The sequence below is a fragment of the Palaemon carinicauda genome, unplaced genomic scaffold (assembly GCF_036898095.1).
Source record: "Palaemon carinicauda isolate YSFRI2023 unplaced genomic scaffold, ASM3689809v2 scaffold182, whole genome shotgun sequence".
Lineage (NCBI taxonomy): Eukaryota > Metazoa > Arthropoda > Malacostraca > Decapoda > Palaemonidae > Palaemon > Palaemon carinicauda.
In genome coordinates, this window is record NW_027169392.1 from 121 (window position 1) to 17,263 (window position 17,143).

The 17,143-nt window shown below is 31.3% G+C and overlaps 1 protein-coding gene across 1 annotated transcript; it reads left to right on the plus strand.

Moving 5' to 3' along the window:
- Positions 1-12,911: 12,911 nt before the first annotated feature.
- LOC137635833 (uncharacterized) lies at positions 12,912-13,313 on the plus strand. Its single transcript, XM_068368269.1, has one exon. The coding sequence runs from the start codon at positions 12,912-12,914 to the stop codon at positions 13,311-13,313; it is 402 nt and encodes a 133-aa protein (XP_068224370.1).
- Positions 13,314-17,143: the final 3,830 nt, after the last annotated feature.

Genomic DNA, 17,143 nt, shown 5'->3' on the forward strand with positions numbered 1-17,143 from the left:
ATATTAGAGATTAATGTTCCAACCTTACATATGGTATCCTCGGATTTAAATTTGGCTCTAAACATTTTTAAAAAAACGGACTGAAATGAGAGACGATTATATTTAATGATTTTGACTAGCAAGAGAGAGAGAGAGAGAGAGAGAGAGAGAGAGAGAGAGAGAGAGAGAGAGAGAGAGAGAGAGAGAGAGAGAGAGAGAGAGAGAGAAACATGGTTTGGAATAGTTTAAAGGGAAGATCTAATTCCATAACCACAAAACCTGATGAATCTTTTCAATCAGATCCTCTTCCGCTTTCCTGGTATGATAGAGGTTCTTTTGTTGTCGTTCTTATAGTGTTAATAAGATCATATAATTTTCATCTATTCCTCTTTCCCATAGACTCCATATTCTGTTTTCGTATAGTGATTGCGTATTTTTCATCTTGTGATCTTTTAAGTTTTCTATATTCATATTCATTCCTTTATCCTCTTATCTTACTATATATATCCTCCTTGATCCGACTTGCTTTTTTTTATCTCTTTTCTATTATATCTAGTTTTTTCCATTTTCTTACATTCATCTTTCTATCAGGAAATACACATCCTTTCTATTGTATGCAATGAGAGAGAGAGAGAGAGAGAGAGAGAGAGAGAGAGAGAGAGAGAGAGAGAGAGAGAGAGAGAGAGAGAGAGAGAGAGAGAGAGAGAGAGAGAGAGAGAGAGAGAGAGAGAGAGAGAGAGAGAGAGAGGGAATTTTGCTGATCAATTCTAAAAAGTATTGACAAAAGTATTTATGAAAATACTAAATAGAGGAATAAAAAACTAAGAAATATATATATAACAGGATTAGTGAACTGAACAAACCTTAGGCAATTATATTAAACTGTCAAGTTCTTATCGTAACACCCGTTATGAACAGTAATTCTGAGAAGAATTGAATGTATTAATTCTGAAATCAACCAAAATAATTACAAAACTGTGCTCATTACTTTTTTCACTCAATCACACAAAACTTATCTGGTCTAGAGGAATCTAATTACCTAAAAATATATTTTTAAAAAAATTCTCTTTATTTGTTTTTTAACATTAAATTATGAATTTTTTTACACCATTTAATACTATACCATACAATTTTTATAGAATTCAAAACTTCTTGATTTTTATTTTGAATTTATTTGAATTTTGCTGTGAATATTTTTTTTTATTCAATCTCATAAAATGTGTATGGTCATAGGGTATCTAAATCCCTGTGGAAAATATTTCAGAAAAGGTTCTATACATTTATTTTTCATTTTTGAAATCATTAATATTTTATAACAACGTTGAAGATCATAGCCTTTATAGTAAAACTATCTGATTTTAATATGAATTTACCTAATAATTAAGTAATTCAATTTAAATTTTCCCAGTTTTTCTCAATACTATCACATTGTTTGTCTGGCAATCATGATCAATTTATAGAAAATCAATATATGAACCCAATACTAATATTGTTGAAGGCTGATGATATTTCTTTATTTTGCTCATGCCGTAAAATTCGATAAAGGGTGATTTTTCCAAAGGTGAGTTCTAACCCTTACCAACATCGTGTGATAATATGGAAACACTTGTCAATTTAAAGGTTCCCGTAAATTTGTCTTGTCGGTGGCTCTAATACGTTTTCCATCCCCCAGAGGTGCCCAGAAATACGAGGTACATGACATATAATTTCTAAAAATATTTTTTTTTTTTTTTTGGGGGGGGGGGAGAAATACGTGTAACCAACAAACAATAACGTAATTGGACTTTAACACAACGGAATTTTAGAAGAATCTTAAAAATGAAAGTTCAATTTCTCACTAAACCTGTTGTGAGCAGTCATGCCAAGAGATACTCCTCCTAAAGGTTTGTGGGTATCCGAAGAAGAATCTCTTCTTATTTCATCTTAATTAAAGTCTAAAACATAAAGGTTTTTTTCTCAGTTTTCATCATCCTAATAAGAAAAAGAAAGATCATAGAAAACCTTTATTTGTTTTTGTTGGTGAATTCAGTGTTCACAATAAACAATGAATCATTATATTTTTGTAACTGACTCTATAAGCACAAGATATTCTTATCTTATTTTCTAATCAGGCTGTGTAAAGATTGAATAATAAAATGTCATTAATAGGTTTAGCAATTTCTTGTATCTAGTACTGTTTTCTTTCTGGTGATATAACAAGATCTGTAATATATGAAATAGTTGTATTTTACTCTTGTAAGAAAAATAATCAATATCAGGTCACTCAAGCTGTAAAAAGGAGTGGTTTCACTTCTGAAATGACCATTTTTTATATGGAACTACAAAATCTTCACCTTGTAGTGACGTTTTTATATTGGAGAGACTTACATCATAGTCTTCATAGTTTATATATTAAAGACCTATTTAACGTGGTTACTTATCTCAAGAAATAGTTGGGCTTATAGCATCCTGCTTTTCAAACTATGGTTAAAAAAAAAAAAAAAAAAAAAAAAAAAAAAAATCATTTGACTTATTATGAAGATTAAGGAATAGTACATAAATAACTAGAAGATTGTCGATAGAATCTCCCACTAGCGTACCCATGCATAAGGAGTTACAAGATGTAACAAAGACTTTTTAGTTCATCCGCGGAGACTTCATTTGCTCTTAGATGGAGCGAATCAGTTTATCCGTTCAGAGAGTTTTTATGATCTGGTCTAAATTATTCTTGAATTTGTTTACCTTGTTACTGCTCACTAGATCCGTGTAAGTCTGTTCTGTGTATTTGTCCTTTTGTATAAGTAATCACATCATTGAGAGGATTTGTATCTTTTCAATTCCAGTTGGAAAAAAATAGAGGTAAATAAGGCCAAAGTACATGTACACGGATGCATTCCCGTATATATAGTGTATGCCAGTGAAAGAGCGATATAAATAAGTAACATAAAATGAAGAAAGAATAATGAAGAAAATATCCTCGAGGAAATATTACTGATGATATAAGATGACCTACTGGAGAGACATGTAAGAGAGTTTTGGATAAAAAAAAAAAATAAAATAGGTGGATCTAGCATTTGTGATATGGATGATCATCCTATAGATAGCAAATTACTACTAATAGTACTTTTATTATCTCTCTCTCTCTCTCTCTCTCTCTCTCTCTCTCTCTCTCTCTCTCTCTCTCTCTCTCTCTCTCTCTCTCTATATATATATATATATATATATATATATATATATATATATATATATATATATATATATATATATATATATATATATATATATATATATATATATATATATATATATATATATATATATATATATATATATATATATATATATATATATATATATATATATACATATCAAATAGATACAACAAAACCATAAATAAATTTATTTTATGGGGTTAATTAACACAGCAAACCCAAGACTTCAAAGCTAGTATGTGATAAGAAATCAAAAATAAAACAGGAGCTCAAGCACTTTTTCTTTATCCATATCAATACCAACAGTTGCAACTCTAGATATTCAAGAAACTACAAGCTTTACAACTGATTATTTATTCTAATATAACCTGGTTAATTTATGTACAGAACTCGAAGTTAATCTAATCATTCGAAAATCATACCCAGTAGAAAGTTCATTGAAGTCTGTTGGTGAGTTCCAGACAGGTTGACCTATGTGTTGTGTCCCATCAAATCGACCACATTCTATTATTCATCAAATTTGTACAGTTGAGTAATTTTTTAATATATAGATCTGTAACGAACTGACAACGTTTTTCTTTCTTTTAGTTTTCCAAATTAATGCTGTGATTCAAATACTAAGTTTAATTGGGCGTGAATAGATTTGACAAGATCTAAAATTAATATTCATTCCCCCAACTGTTTCACATATATAACATGGCATTGTATTACTTGACGAAACTTCAAAATCACCAAATCACCTGTTGTTACAGTTGCCCTTTTTAGTGCTATCGCTAGCGAAAGGAATGTGGCTAAAAACTTTTCTTAAGCATAAGCCTCTTATACAAGGTTTATTCTATGTTTTGTCCATACCTCTTTTTACTTGATAATCATCTGAGTGATTTATAAAAAAGTAATTATAACTGTGGGATATTAAAAGGGTGATCTTTATGAAAATCTTATTAAAATTGATACCTCTTGGCTCGTCTCTGAATTTGTGCTGTTATAAAGAATTTAACATGTTAATGTTATTTCACTCTAGCTTTAAAATGCCAATAGCGTGTGGTTTCAGTTCCAGTATCATCCGAAGAGACACGCTCCAGAACGTCAGTCGGGCAAAAAAAATTTAAGAGTTAATAAAGAAATATTCGCTAGGAAAGAAGTTTTTTTCTGTGACAGTTTTGATTAGATAATTTCTTTTCCTTCTGCTTTATCATTGATAATCCTGTTCTTGGGAATAGACTGCTCTCTTTCTGTAGGAAGTAAACAGTAACACGGTAAACGTGTTCAAGTATAAGTTAGACAATAGAATGAAGATTCTAGATACTTGAACTAAATCGCTCTAATTAAACTGCGACCGACCTCTCCTCCTCCCATCACTGTTGTGCGTAACCAGAGTATAACCTCCCCAGTAAACAGCTTAAACTGATGGTCTCAGGCTGGGATCTATCTGCTGTCATGCAAACGCAAGGCGAATTCGTTACCACTGTATTGGCCAAGTTTTAGTAACTGTATAAGGTTAAACTAAAGTCTAATGCTATTAACTAACGCAGTATTTTAAAAGAACATATCAGTGTATAAAAATCAAAATTAAAATTAATATCAATCAAAGTCAAATTCTACCTTCTGATTACAATATGTATTTTAACAATGCTTTTTTTTGTAGCCCAAATGACATTGGGGCAATACTTGGCAATTTAGTCCATAGTACGCTATTATTATTATTATTATTATTATTATTATTATTATTATTATTATTATTATTATTATTATTATTATTATTATTATTATTATTATTATTATTAGCCAAGATACAAACCTAGTTGGAAAAGAAGTATGCTAAAAGCCCGAGGGCTCAAACAGGGAAAAATATATAAACTATATGACAAGTAATGAGCAACTAAAATAAGATATTTTAACAGCAGTAACAGTAGCTAGAAAATAGCGGTATATATATATATATATATATATATATATATATATATATATATATATATATATATATATATATATATATATATATATATATATAAACGCACCGATCATTAACTGCTGCTCATCCATCCATGCATGGTTCATCAGACCAAACTGAATATCACGAAATGTATACAAAATCGACATATCCAGATGACATGACCATGAGCAAAATGTGGCCACGTCGATACTGTCCATTTCTAAACGAGAAACTTAATTGAATAATTATGACGCCTTTGTTGACACTGGAAATAGCTGAACTATTATAATCCAGTATCAAATATCGATGACTTACAAGGAGGGAAACGCGTCCCCGAGCACACAGATGTTAGAAAGACAGAGATTATTGATTGTTTGAAAATTGCAAATAGCTTAGGTATCTGTCTTGTAAATATTAGAAATATAAGCGTCTCCAAGCACACATTAGATAGACACAAATTGTTTTTTGTTAGAAATTTACAAATAGTTTAGATCTCTTTAAATTGATATGAATAGAATTATATGAATAGTTTCTTTTATGTAACATAAAAAAGATAAAAACATATATAATTTCATGAAATTTTTTTATATTACTAGATCATAAGTACATAATCAACTTACAATTTATTGTTTTGATATAGGTGTGGCCAAAATATGTTTATGACATGCTTTCATGTTTTTAAAATGTAATTATTTTCATATCTTTCACTTTTTTGCTTTAGTATTAATATTAGATTTACTCATATTAATTTTTCTTTTCTAGGTTGACTACTTCTTCAGAAGAAATTAGCTATTTTCATATTTTCAAGGAAACCAAAATTTTAACTGTTGCTTTCCCACTTCTACTTTACGAAATAAAATAAAACAATAGAGCAGTTAATAATATATCGAAAAGAGCAGAATATTTATTCATAATCATATTTTGGTCATCATGATGTTAAATTGTTCTGTTATTTCTATTCTTTCGCACAGTGAATCAGAGAAAATAGGATCATTTTATCATATTTCAGGCTTCCTAGGAAACAGAACTGTTTTCTCTATTGTTCGATTCAGAAAACTTTGTTAATTGATGTTTTGGAAAATATTTGAACATGGAGCACCATCCAGCGAATGTGTAATGCAAGAGGCTGATATATTAAACGTGACGTATGATATTTTACTGATTCCATCATTTTATAAATATATGCATATGTATATAAACACACTCACACAGACACGTACATATATATATATATATATATATATATATATATATATATATATATATATATATATATATATATATATATATATATATGTGTGTGTGTGTGTGTGTGAGTGTGTGTGTGTGTGTATTCTTGTGAATATGTATATGCATATATATATATATATATATATATATATATATATATGTATATATATACATATACATACATATATATATATATATATATATATATATATATATATATATATATATATATATATATATATATATATATATATATATGTGTGTGTGTGTGTATACACACACAGACACACACACACACATATATATATATATATATATATATATATATATATATATATATATATATATATATATATATATATATATATATATATATATATATATATATATATATATATATATATATATATATATATATACATATATACATATATATATATATATATATATATATATATATATATATATATATATATATATATATATATATATATATATATATTATCACTAGCCAAGCTACAACCCCAGTTGGAAAAACAAGATGCTATAAGCCCTAGGGCTCCAATAGGGAAAAATACCCCAGTGAAGAAAGGAAATAAGGAAATAAATAAATGATGAGAACCAGTTAACAATAAATCATTCTAAAACAGTAACAACGTCAAAACAGATACGTCATATATGAACAAAAAAAAAAGACTCATGTCAGCCTGGTAAACATAAAAACATTTGTTCCAACTCTGAACTTTTGCAGTTCTGCTGATTCAGCTACCCGATTAAGAAGATCATTCCATAACTTGGTAACAGCTGGAATAAAATTTCTAGAATACTGTGTAGTATTGAACCTCATGATGGAGAAGGCCTGGCTATTAGAATTAATTGCCTGCCTAGTATTACGAACAGGATAGAATTGTCCTGGGAGATTTGAATGTAAAGGATGGTCAGAGTTATAAATAATCTTATGCAACATGCATAATAAACTAATTGAACGACGGTGCCACAGATTAATATCTACATCAGGAATAGAAAATCTAATAGACCGTAAGTTTCTGTCCAACAGATTAAGATGATTATCAGCAGATGAACACCAGACAGGAGAATAATACCCAAAACAAGGTAGAAAGAAAGAACTAAAACAATTCTTCAGAATAGATTGATCAACGAAAATCTTAAAAGACTTTCTCAATAGGTCAATTTTTTGTTCAATTGAACAGGACACATATCTAATGTGTTTCTCAAAAGTAAATGTGCTGTCGAGAATCAAACCTAAAATTTTAAAAGTCATAAAAAATTTAAGAAACATTATCAATACTGAGATCCGGATGTTGAGGAGCCACCGTTCTTGACCTACTTACAATCATAATTTGCACCATGCACTAATTTTAGCTAAATCTCTTTTAAGGGATTCACCAACACCAGATCTACTTTCAGGGGCTGGAATTTATGCAAAAAGAGTAGAATCATCTGCATATGCAACAAGCTTGTTTTCTAGGACAAACCACATGTCATGTGTATATAGTATGAAAAGTAATGGACCAAGAACACTACCCTGTGGGACACCGGATATCATTCCTATACTTAGTATGGTGCCCATCAACAACAACTCTTATGTTCCTGAGTTGTACCAGAAAGGGTTTCTTTTATTGTTAAATTATACTCCTTTTCGGTTGAGGCATAAACTCTCTGAGCAAAAGCTTGAAGCTGAGTATAGTTATTCCAGGTCAAATGTGATCTGTTACCCTTCCAAAGATGATAGGCTTCTCCAAATGAGCACGTCTATAATTATCATTGAACCACGATTTGTCCTTCACTCGGTACCTTAGCACACGAGAAGGGATACGCCTATCAATTATGTTGACTATATTCTCATTCAAAGGGACAACAGGATCTACACTACTATAAAATTGTGACCAATTCAAGCACAAAAGATCAGGCAAAATCCCATTCCAGTCTTCTTGAGATTTCATATAAATTTTACAAGAGTATGATATATCGGGGACAGGCTGCTCAGTCTTCACTACTAATGAAATCATAGCATGATCAGATGTCCCGACTGGAGAACCAACCTTGCTAGTTATAACTCAATTATAACAAGCAATTACCATACCTGTGGGTAGCTTCGTTTATGATTTGCTCACAGCCTGATTTAGAGGCCAAGTCTAAAGCTCTTAAACCATGGCGATCAGTAGGAAAAATAGAACTTAACCACTCCCTCTGGTGAGCATTATAATCCCCAACAAATACAAAAGAAGCCTTTTTATCATCTTCTTGTATCTTAGCTATAATGGTAAGAAGACAATCGAAGATAGAATCATCCATGTGTGTACACAAATAAAAGTTGTTATGCCTGCCACAAACTTTTATTACCTGAATCTCATGACATCTACAGTGATAGCAGAACTTATGATAAGCAGGGTACTCTGTCTTAATATACACAGCCATTCCCCTGGCCCTATGATGGCATCACGTTTCAAGATTATTGGCTTTTTAAAACCAGTTATAAGGAGCTCAGATGAGTTCCTCATATTAGAAACCAGAGTTTCTGAGCACAAAAGAATATCATACTGTCTGTACGCAACTGTAAGGTCTTGAATATTTGCATGAAGACTACGAATATTGCAATACAGAAGGCGACATTGACGAAATCTAGGACGTACTGGTCTGGGATTTCGCTCAATGTCTCCAGAGAACATAAGAATTTTTAGAAATAAAAAAGAGACATCCTACTTAAAAACTATATCAACAAGAATTATTAAAAAAAAAAAAATATGTACTGAATTATAAATAAAATGATTGATGAAACCCATAGACTATAGTAAAAAGTCGGAAAAACTAGTCAACATGGAGGAGCCGATACACCCTGCAAGGCTTGATACCCTCCAGGATAGCCACTTCAACTTAAGGGAGGACAGTAAGGATGGTTTTGAGAAGAAAAAGAGCTTGAAAAGCCACCTGGTATCCATGGCCCTTCTATTAAGCCGATTAAAAAAAAAAAACAGAGGAAAAAAAATATAAGATAGAATAGTGTGCCCGAGGGTACCATCAAGCAAGAGAATTCTAACCCAAGTAAGTGAAAGATCATGGTACAGAGGCTATGGCACTACCCAAGACCAGAGAACAATGGTTTAATTTCGGAGTGTCCTCCTAGAAAAGCTGCTTACTATAGCTAAAGACTCTCTTTTGCCCTTACCAAGAGGAAAGTACACTGAACAATTGCACTACGGCAATTAACCCCTTAGGTGAAGAAATGTTTAGTATCTCTTTGTTGTTATGTGTATGAGGAAAGACGAGAATATGTAAAGATTTGGCCAGACTATTCTGTGTATGTGTACGCAAAGAAAAAAAACCGTAACCAGAGAGAGGGGACCAATGCATTACTGTCTTGCCAGTCAAAGGATCCAATACCTCTCTAGTGGTAGTATACAGCATATATATATATATATATATATATATATATATATATATATATATATATATATATATATATATATATATATATATATGCACATGTGCATTCTTGGGAATATGTGTATGCATTATTTATATATATGTATATATATGTATATATATATATATATATATATATATATATATATATATATATATATATATATATATATATATATATATATATATATATATATATATATATATATATTTATATATATATAATTATATATATACACATATATATATATATATATATATATATATATATATATATATATATATATATATATATATATATATATATATATATATATATATATATATATATATATATATATATATATTTACTTATTTATTTATTTATTTATTTATTTATTTATATTTATAAATCTATTTTGTAATAAAATTATACGTACGAGGTACTGGAATTCTGGAATTGATATACTTATAATTGTGCCAACGTCTTGTAAATGCTTCAGGTTTCTATAGAATTATCCTTAATCTATGAGTGAGTGAGGGAGCTGAGGTGAGGACGTGTTCAACACTCGCCCTGAGTCATGTTTTTGCTCTAGTGTCTCGCTTAGAATATCATTGAAAAGATATTAGGTAATTTTATGAAGAAAAGTCTGTGATAAGAAGCAGTTTAATATATCTTTTCCTCACTATTTCTGTCTCATAAGTAAAACCACGGAGGGATACCAGAAAAAATGGATAGGATGTGATTGGAATTGATTCTACCACTACTGATAATAAACAGAAGAACCTAAATTGGTTATGCCCACACTGCGTAGTTGAAGCTAGACAAGCCAAGCTATATACATCAAAATTGAAGGAAGAAGTAATTATGAAAGAAGAGGCCCTGAGCAAACAAGACGCAAAAATCACTGAATTGGAAAACATAGCAGCAGACCTTAGAGCACACGCAGGAAATTCCACCAAGACTACTGACCTCACTATGAAAGCTGATAATCTTGCTTTGAATACGGAATCAATTAAGGCAACTCTTCAAAACGACATTGACGGACAAAGTAAAAAAAAAAATTGTTGGTAATTAAATCAACAAATACAACAATTAAAATTACAGAAGTAAAGCACGAGGTCGAACAGGCACTTAAAGACACTCCTATACTTAACACGATATCAATTTCAATGGAAATGTTGTAAATTTTGCTAACAAAATTATCAGAGAAGAGGCTCCAAACAAAATTCAGACATTGGTTGCCGACACTGAAACCAGAAAAAAAAAAAAAAAAAAAAAAAAAAAAAAACATGCCATGTTTACTATGATCAAGATGAAGTAGTAAGTGCCTTGATTCCAAAAAATCATTATCTAGACCAAATAAAAAATATAGCAGAGAAGGTATGTGTAGTCCTGAAGAAAAATGCTTTAGGTGAGACTACCCACTTTGTGCTGAAATGTAATCCTGAAGTTCGGAGGGCTATTCATGATATTAGGGACAAAGTTTGTTACGATGGGGTACTTATAACATAAGTGATAGGTACCACGTGATCATCTGCTACCACTGTCAGAGGTATGGACATCTTGAAAAAGATTACAAGTCTAAGAATGATGATAAAGTAAGCGGGAAATGTTTAGGAAAACATTCCAACAAGGACTGTAATTTGCATATGTCAGAGTGTATTAACTGCACAAAGTTAAGCAAACCAAGTGACCCCATAGTAAATTTTAAAGTATGCCAAGCTTATGACTATGTAAATATACAATCTTTAGTTATCAAAATTATTCAAATTCGATAATTGATAAACAAGAAATATTTGGACATACTAGCCTTATCTGAAACAGGGTTAGATAGCTTGGACATGGCTAAGATCACTGGAATGACAACCCCCCCCCCCCCCTCACACACACACCTTTCACCTACTGAGAGAGGGTAGGTCTGGTGAGGGTGTCAGAATCATAAAGGTTACTCAAATCTCCAAATGTTAAAAAGAACTTTACGACTAAAAAAAAGAGAAAAATATCCTTTGCAAGTGTACAAACCACCGAGAGTAAATTCTAGTATCTTCTTTGAAGAATTCAGATGATTATCATGGAGAAAAATTAATTATTTATTTGTGAAGACTTAAATTTCTTTACGCATGATGCATCAAATCCTGACGCTTTGGAATCTAGAAGGTTATTGGAATCATATCAATTAGTAAATAATGTCGACTGTACAACTACTTTAAGTGGGCATACGTTAGACTTAGTTTTAAGTGATGACATAAATAATATTGTATTTGATATAAATGTTGAAGAGAAATGCACTGTCTTCTCAGTGCACAAACTTATTATGTTTACTCTACCTCAACAGAAACCCGCAACAGTAAAAAAAATAAACTTTAGACATAAACCAAATTTTCTCCTACCGTATTCATATAAGAAGTTACACACAAAATAAATGACGCTATCAACAATCCCTGTGATCAGGATAACCAACGTTGGTTTAGAGCTATGTGTGTTATCTCCTTACGACCACTTATAATAGAGTGAGTAAAAGTGAATATGATACCATAAGCCCACCGATGGAAAAGGCTATAAATGTTGAAGTCCATTTTCCTTGGCTTGATGGAGAGACTTTAGTAAAAAAGAATGAAAAAAGACATAAAGAAAGAAAGTGAAATCAGTTAAAAACTGAAAGTAAAAGGGTATAATACAAAACTGCTGAGTCAATTCAACTACCTACTAAGAAGGAAAAAAAAATAATACTATAAGAGGAAGATAAGGGAAGCAGCAACAGACATAAATAAGTTATATCGTCTCCTAAATAGTATAATGGGAAATGTAAACGAAAAGAAGCTACTTGATGGATACATTGACCAGGACCTAGCAATTTATATTTCCTATTATCCTTTAAAAACAAAATTGACAATATAACCAGGTCATTTGTAAATTTTTAACATTTGATTAATGATAAACCAGATACACAGATAAAATTCATAAGATTAAAACCACATGACACAAGAGAACATCACCAGAATTATCAAGAGCAAAGAAAATAAACTGCGCGATCAATCTTATAATAATATCTGAAGTAATTGAAGAGAGAAACTCTTCTAATCTAGCCGAAATAATAATGAGAATAGCAAATGCAAGCATTGTTGAATGTGAGTTTCCTAAATCTGGGAAAATGACTATAGTCACACCAGTTTTGAAAAATGCTCTGAACTACCAAGAATTAAGGTCATATACACCTATTTCGAATCTATTCTTTGTTTCAAGCGTGCCTGAATACGGGATTCTTGAACAATTAGTCAGTCACTTAGAAGTAATAGAAACTTTGCCTAACAACCAATCTGCTTACAGAAAACTATTTTCAACGGAGAAAGCCATCTGCCCTGTTGTAAATTATATGCTGGAAATGATGGAAGAAAATAAATGTGGTATTTTAGTATTACTCGATCTCAGGACAGCTATTGATACAGTTGTCCGTGAACTGCTACTAAATGATCTACGGTCCATAGGTGTTGAAGATAAAGCTTTCGAATACTCTTATTCATCATATGAACCTTTAAACCGAGGGGTACCTTAGGGGAGTGTACATGACCCAATCTTATTCTGCATCTATACTATCGATCTATCGAAAATACTACAAAACCATATCTAAACTGAATTCTTGATAGTGTCAAAGAATGGATGACATTTAAACAACTAAAATTAAATGAAAACAAAATGGAGATCTTGGTGGTGGGAAGGAGAAACACTGTGAGAAGCTGAGGTGATATTTAAATGAACATAAATGACGACTAAATGCCGTTATCTACTAAAGCTTGGGACCTAGGAGTATTTCTTGACTGGACTTGCCTCTATATCCCCAAATAAATAATGCAATAAAAACTACTGGTTATCATCTAAGAAATATATCTTTTATAAACAAGTACCTGGATGAAAATTCAGTAAAGAAACTTCTGATAAACTGTGCTATCACCAAGATTGACTACTGAAACTCCATCTACTACAATTTATCAAAAGTACACCATATGAAATTACAAAACATAATTACCAGAGGAGCCAAACTGATAAAAGATGTCCCACAGAGAAAAAGGATCACTCGTATACTAATCGATATACACTGGCTGCCGATTGAAGCGATAATTGAATTTAAAATATGTACAATAATCCACCAAATTGTCAGAACCGGTAGTCCAAAATACATAAGAGAATTGCTACATATTACGCAGCCAACAAATCATGTCGACACGAGCATAGTTACAGAGGGTTTCAAACTATTGGAACCAAGATATAATGATACTGTATGCTCCAGACCCTTTAAGTATATGACCCCGAGCCTATACAATAAGCTCCCACGAAACATCTGTATGATTGAAAACATTAAGGCTTTCAAGAGGAAACTAAAGACTTGCTTATTCTGTGAGTTGTTTGACTGTGACGATTTAACAGTAAATGAGCAATAGGTGATATGAAATGTTGAATGCTCTGAACGAACAAGATATAACGACAGTGGAGGTCCTGTGCAGAGTGAGATTCCCCTGCAGTATGGGACCGGAAAAGCAGCCGTCAAAGTAAGAAAGTAAGACATTTCTGTAAGGTGCGTTGAATATATATATATATATATATATATATATATATATATATATATATATATATATATATATATATATATATATATATATATATATATATATATATATATATATATAAAATAAATCATTAGAAATTTAACTATTTACAATTGAGCCAGTATTTTACAGCATCAACTAAGACTATCATTAGTTAGATAGGGAGCTAACTTATATCCATTTCTTAGGAGCCTTTTTGTTTGGCATTATCACCATCGTCTTAGGATATCCCTAAATTTTTTTATCATTCTTAGGAAGTTGATACGTTTTTGGAAGGATAGTTTAATTTTCTGATTTGAATAATGAGTTGATGAAAAAAGAAAAATGGTTTTTCAAAAAATGTCCATATGCTACTGCTACAACTATTATTATTATTATTATTATTATTATTATTATTATTATTATTAGTAGTAGTAGTAGTAGTAGTAGTAGTAGTAGTAGTAGTAGTAGTAGTAGTAGTAGTAGAGGTAATGTTATCGCTTATGATGATAATAATAATAATTGCCGTAGTAGTAATAATACATTCACTCGAACAAAAGAAATGAACGTTTATGGGATCGAACGATTAGCTTTACACAAACAGCAACACTCTTTTTCTCCTTCCTCTCATAAGAGAGAATCTCGTTATTTTTTTCTCGAAGAGGAAAGTTTGAAGTTGAATGAAAGAATTGGAAACTTCTTGCCAAATAGGATTTGCAAATTGCTTGTTTAGCGATGGGTTATCTCTTCTGAGTTCTCCATCCTTTACACTTCCAGGATGTTTATCTTTTTTCATGGGTCAAGCATTTTTTTTTTATATAGTTTATTGGTGATATATGAAAACTGCTCAAGATATCATCTAAATTTGCTAGTTTTAACACATCCAGAATGGCTTATATATCTTTTTCATGGATTAATCAATTTTTTCCTTACTATTTATTGTTAATATACGAAAATTGCTCAAGATATGAGCTAAATTTTCAAGAGTGTACACATCCAAAATGTCTGATATCTTTTTCACGGTCAATCACTTCTTTTTATTTTTACAGTTTATAGCAGATTTATGAAAAGGGCTAAAGATATCATTTGAATTTTAAAGTGCATGCACATCCAGATGTCATATTTTTTCGTGGATCAATTTTATTTTTTTTTTTAATTTCTATTTTACAGCTTATTGCTGATATATGAAATTATCTTTGATTGTCTTCTTACCATTATGGCTTAGATACAAGATGATAGAAAGCCCTCTTTTGTCTTTGCTGGTGATTTCTATGTTCAACATTGGGAGTGGTTGAATTCCGTTTCTCCTACCAATCGCCATGGCTTAAGAGCTTTAGACTTTGCTTATGAATGTTGCTGTGAGGAAATCATAAGTGAAGCTACTCACAGGCCTAGTAACCTTTTGGACCTCGCATACACTGACTCCCTTGGTGTTATAACTAAGTATAGTTGGTTTTACAGTTGGGACATCTGATCATTCCTTGATTTCATTAATAGGGAAGACTGAGCAGCCTGTCACAGATGTATCATACTCTTGTATAATTTATATTAAATCTCTAGCCGACTGGAATGAGATTTTGAGTGACATTTTGGACTTGACTTCGTCAAAGTTGTGTAATAGTGTTGATCCTGTGGTCCCTTTGAATGAGAATCTAGTCAACATAATTGATAGGCGTATCCCTTCTCGTGTACTGAGATACCAAGTGAAGGATCAACCCTGATTTAATGATGATTTTAGACGTGCTTATTTAGAGGAGCAGGAGGCCTATCAAATTTGGAAGGGTAACAGATCAGATCTGACTTGAAAAAACTATACACAGCTTAGAGCTTTTGCTCAGATAGTTTATGCTTCAAATGAAAACGAATACAGTTTAACCATAAAAGAAACCCTTTCTGTTACAACCCAGTATCATAAGTGGTAGACTACCCTTAAATTTTTACTCTTTGTGTAATGCAACAGTTCCTCTTTTACTTAAACCAGATGGCTCAGTCATTCACTGTCCAAAGGAAAAGGCAATACTTTGGGTGTGATGTTTGACAGTAAACAGAGTAATGAGAATATAAATTTTCCTTATTCTTGTTCTCATGAGGCTAAGTAGTTTAGCATTTCGATCTCATGGTATTAAAGCTTGCTTGATGGACCTTGACGCCTACTGAGGTGTAGACCAAAATGGTATTTTTCCTTTTTTTTTTTTTTTTTTTTTTTTTTTTCATAAAAACTGCATATTTCTTAGCTCCAAATTTATTGGATAATTTCCACATGCTAGCAAGAATCGGAGCTTTTAGCACTTGTTGGAAAATTGGTAATGTTACTCCACTAAGTAAATGTGTTTGTGGCAGCTTATAGCTTAATTTCCATAACTCCCATATAATCTAAAGTTTTTTAACGTTTTTCGGCGAGTCGTCTTAATAGGTTTGCTGAAAGTTATCATCTGTTCCCTAGCTTACAATTTGGTTTTTGTAAAGGCCTTGGAGCATGTGATGCCCTTCTTACAATCTCAGTTCGTATGATTGGCCTTGATTTTATTGCATCATTTAATAATGACGCCTTTGTTTGCAAACTCCAACAGTTGGGAGTGGGTGGGTCGTTTTTAAGTAATAGATGGCAGAGCTGTTTTTTTTTTTTTTTTTTTTTTTTTGTTGATGAGTACCTTAGTGAGTATAGAAATATGATATCTGATGTTCTTTAGGGTAGTGTTCTTTGCCCATTACTTTTCATACTATAAACACATGACATGTGGTTTGGCCAAGAAAACAAGCTTCTTCCATGGGCAAATGATGCTACAATCTTTCCGTTAATTCC

Excerpts from the sequence above, each read along its gene's own strand:
- LOC137635833 (XM_068368269.1), top strand. The coding sequence starts at position 12,912 with ATGACTATAGTCACACCAGTTTTGAAAAATGCTCTGAACTACCAAGAA.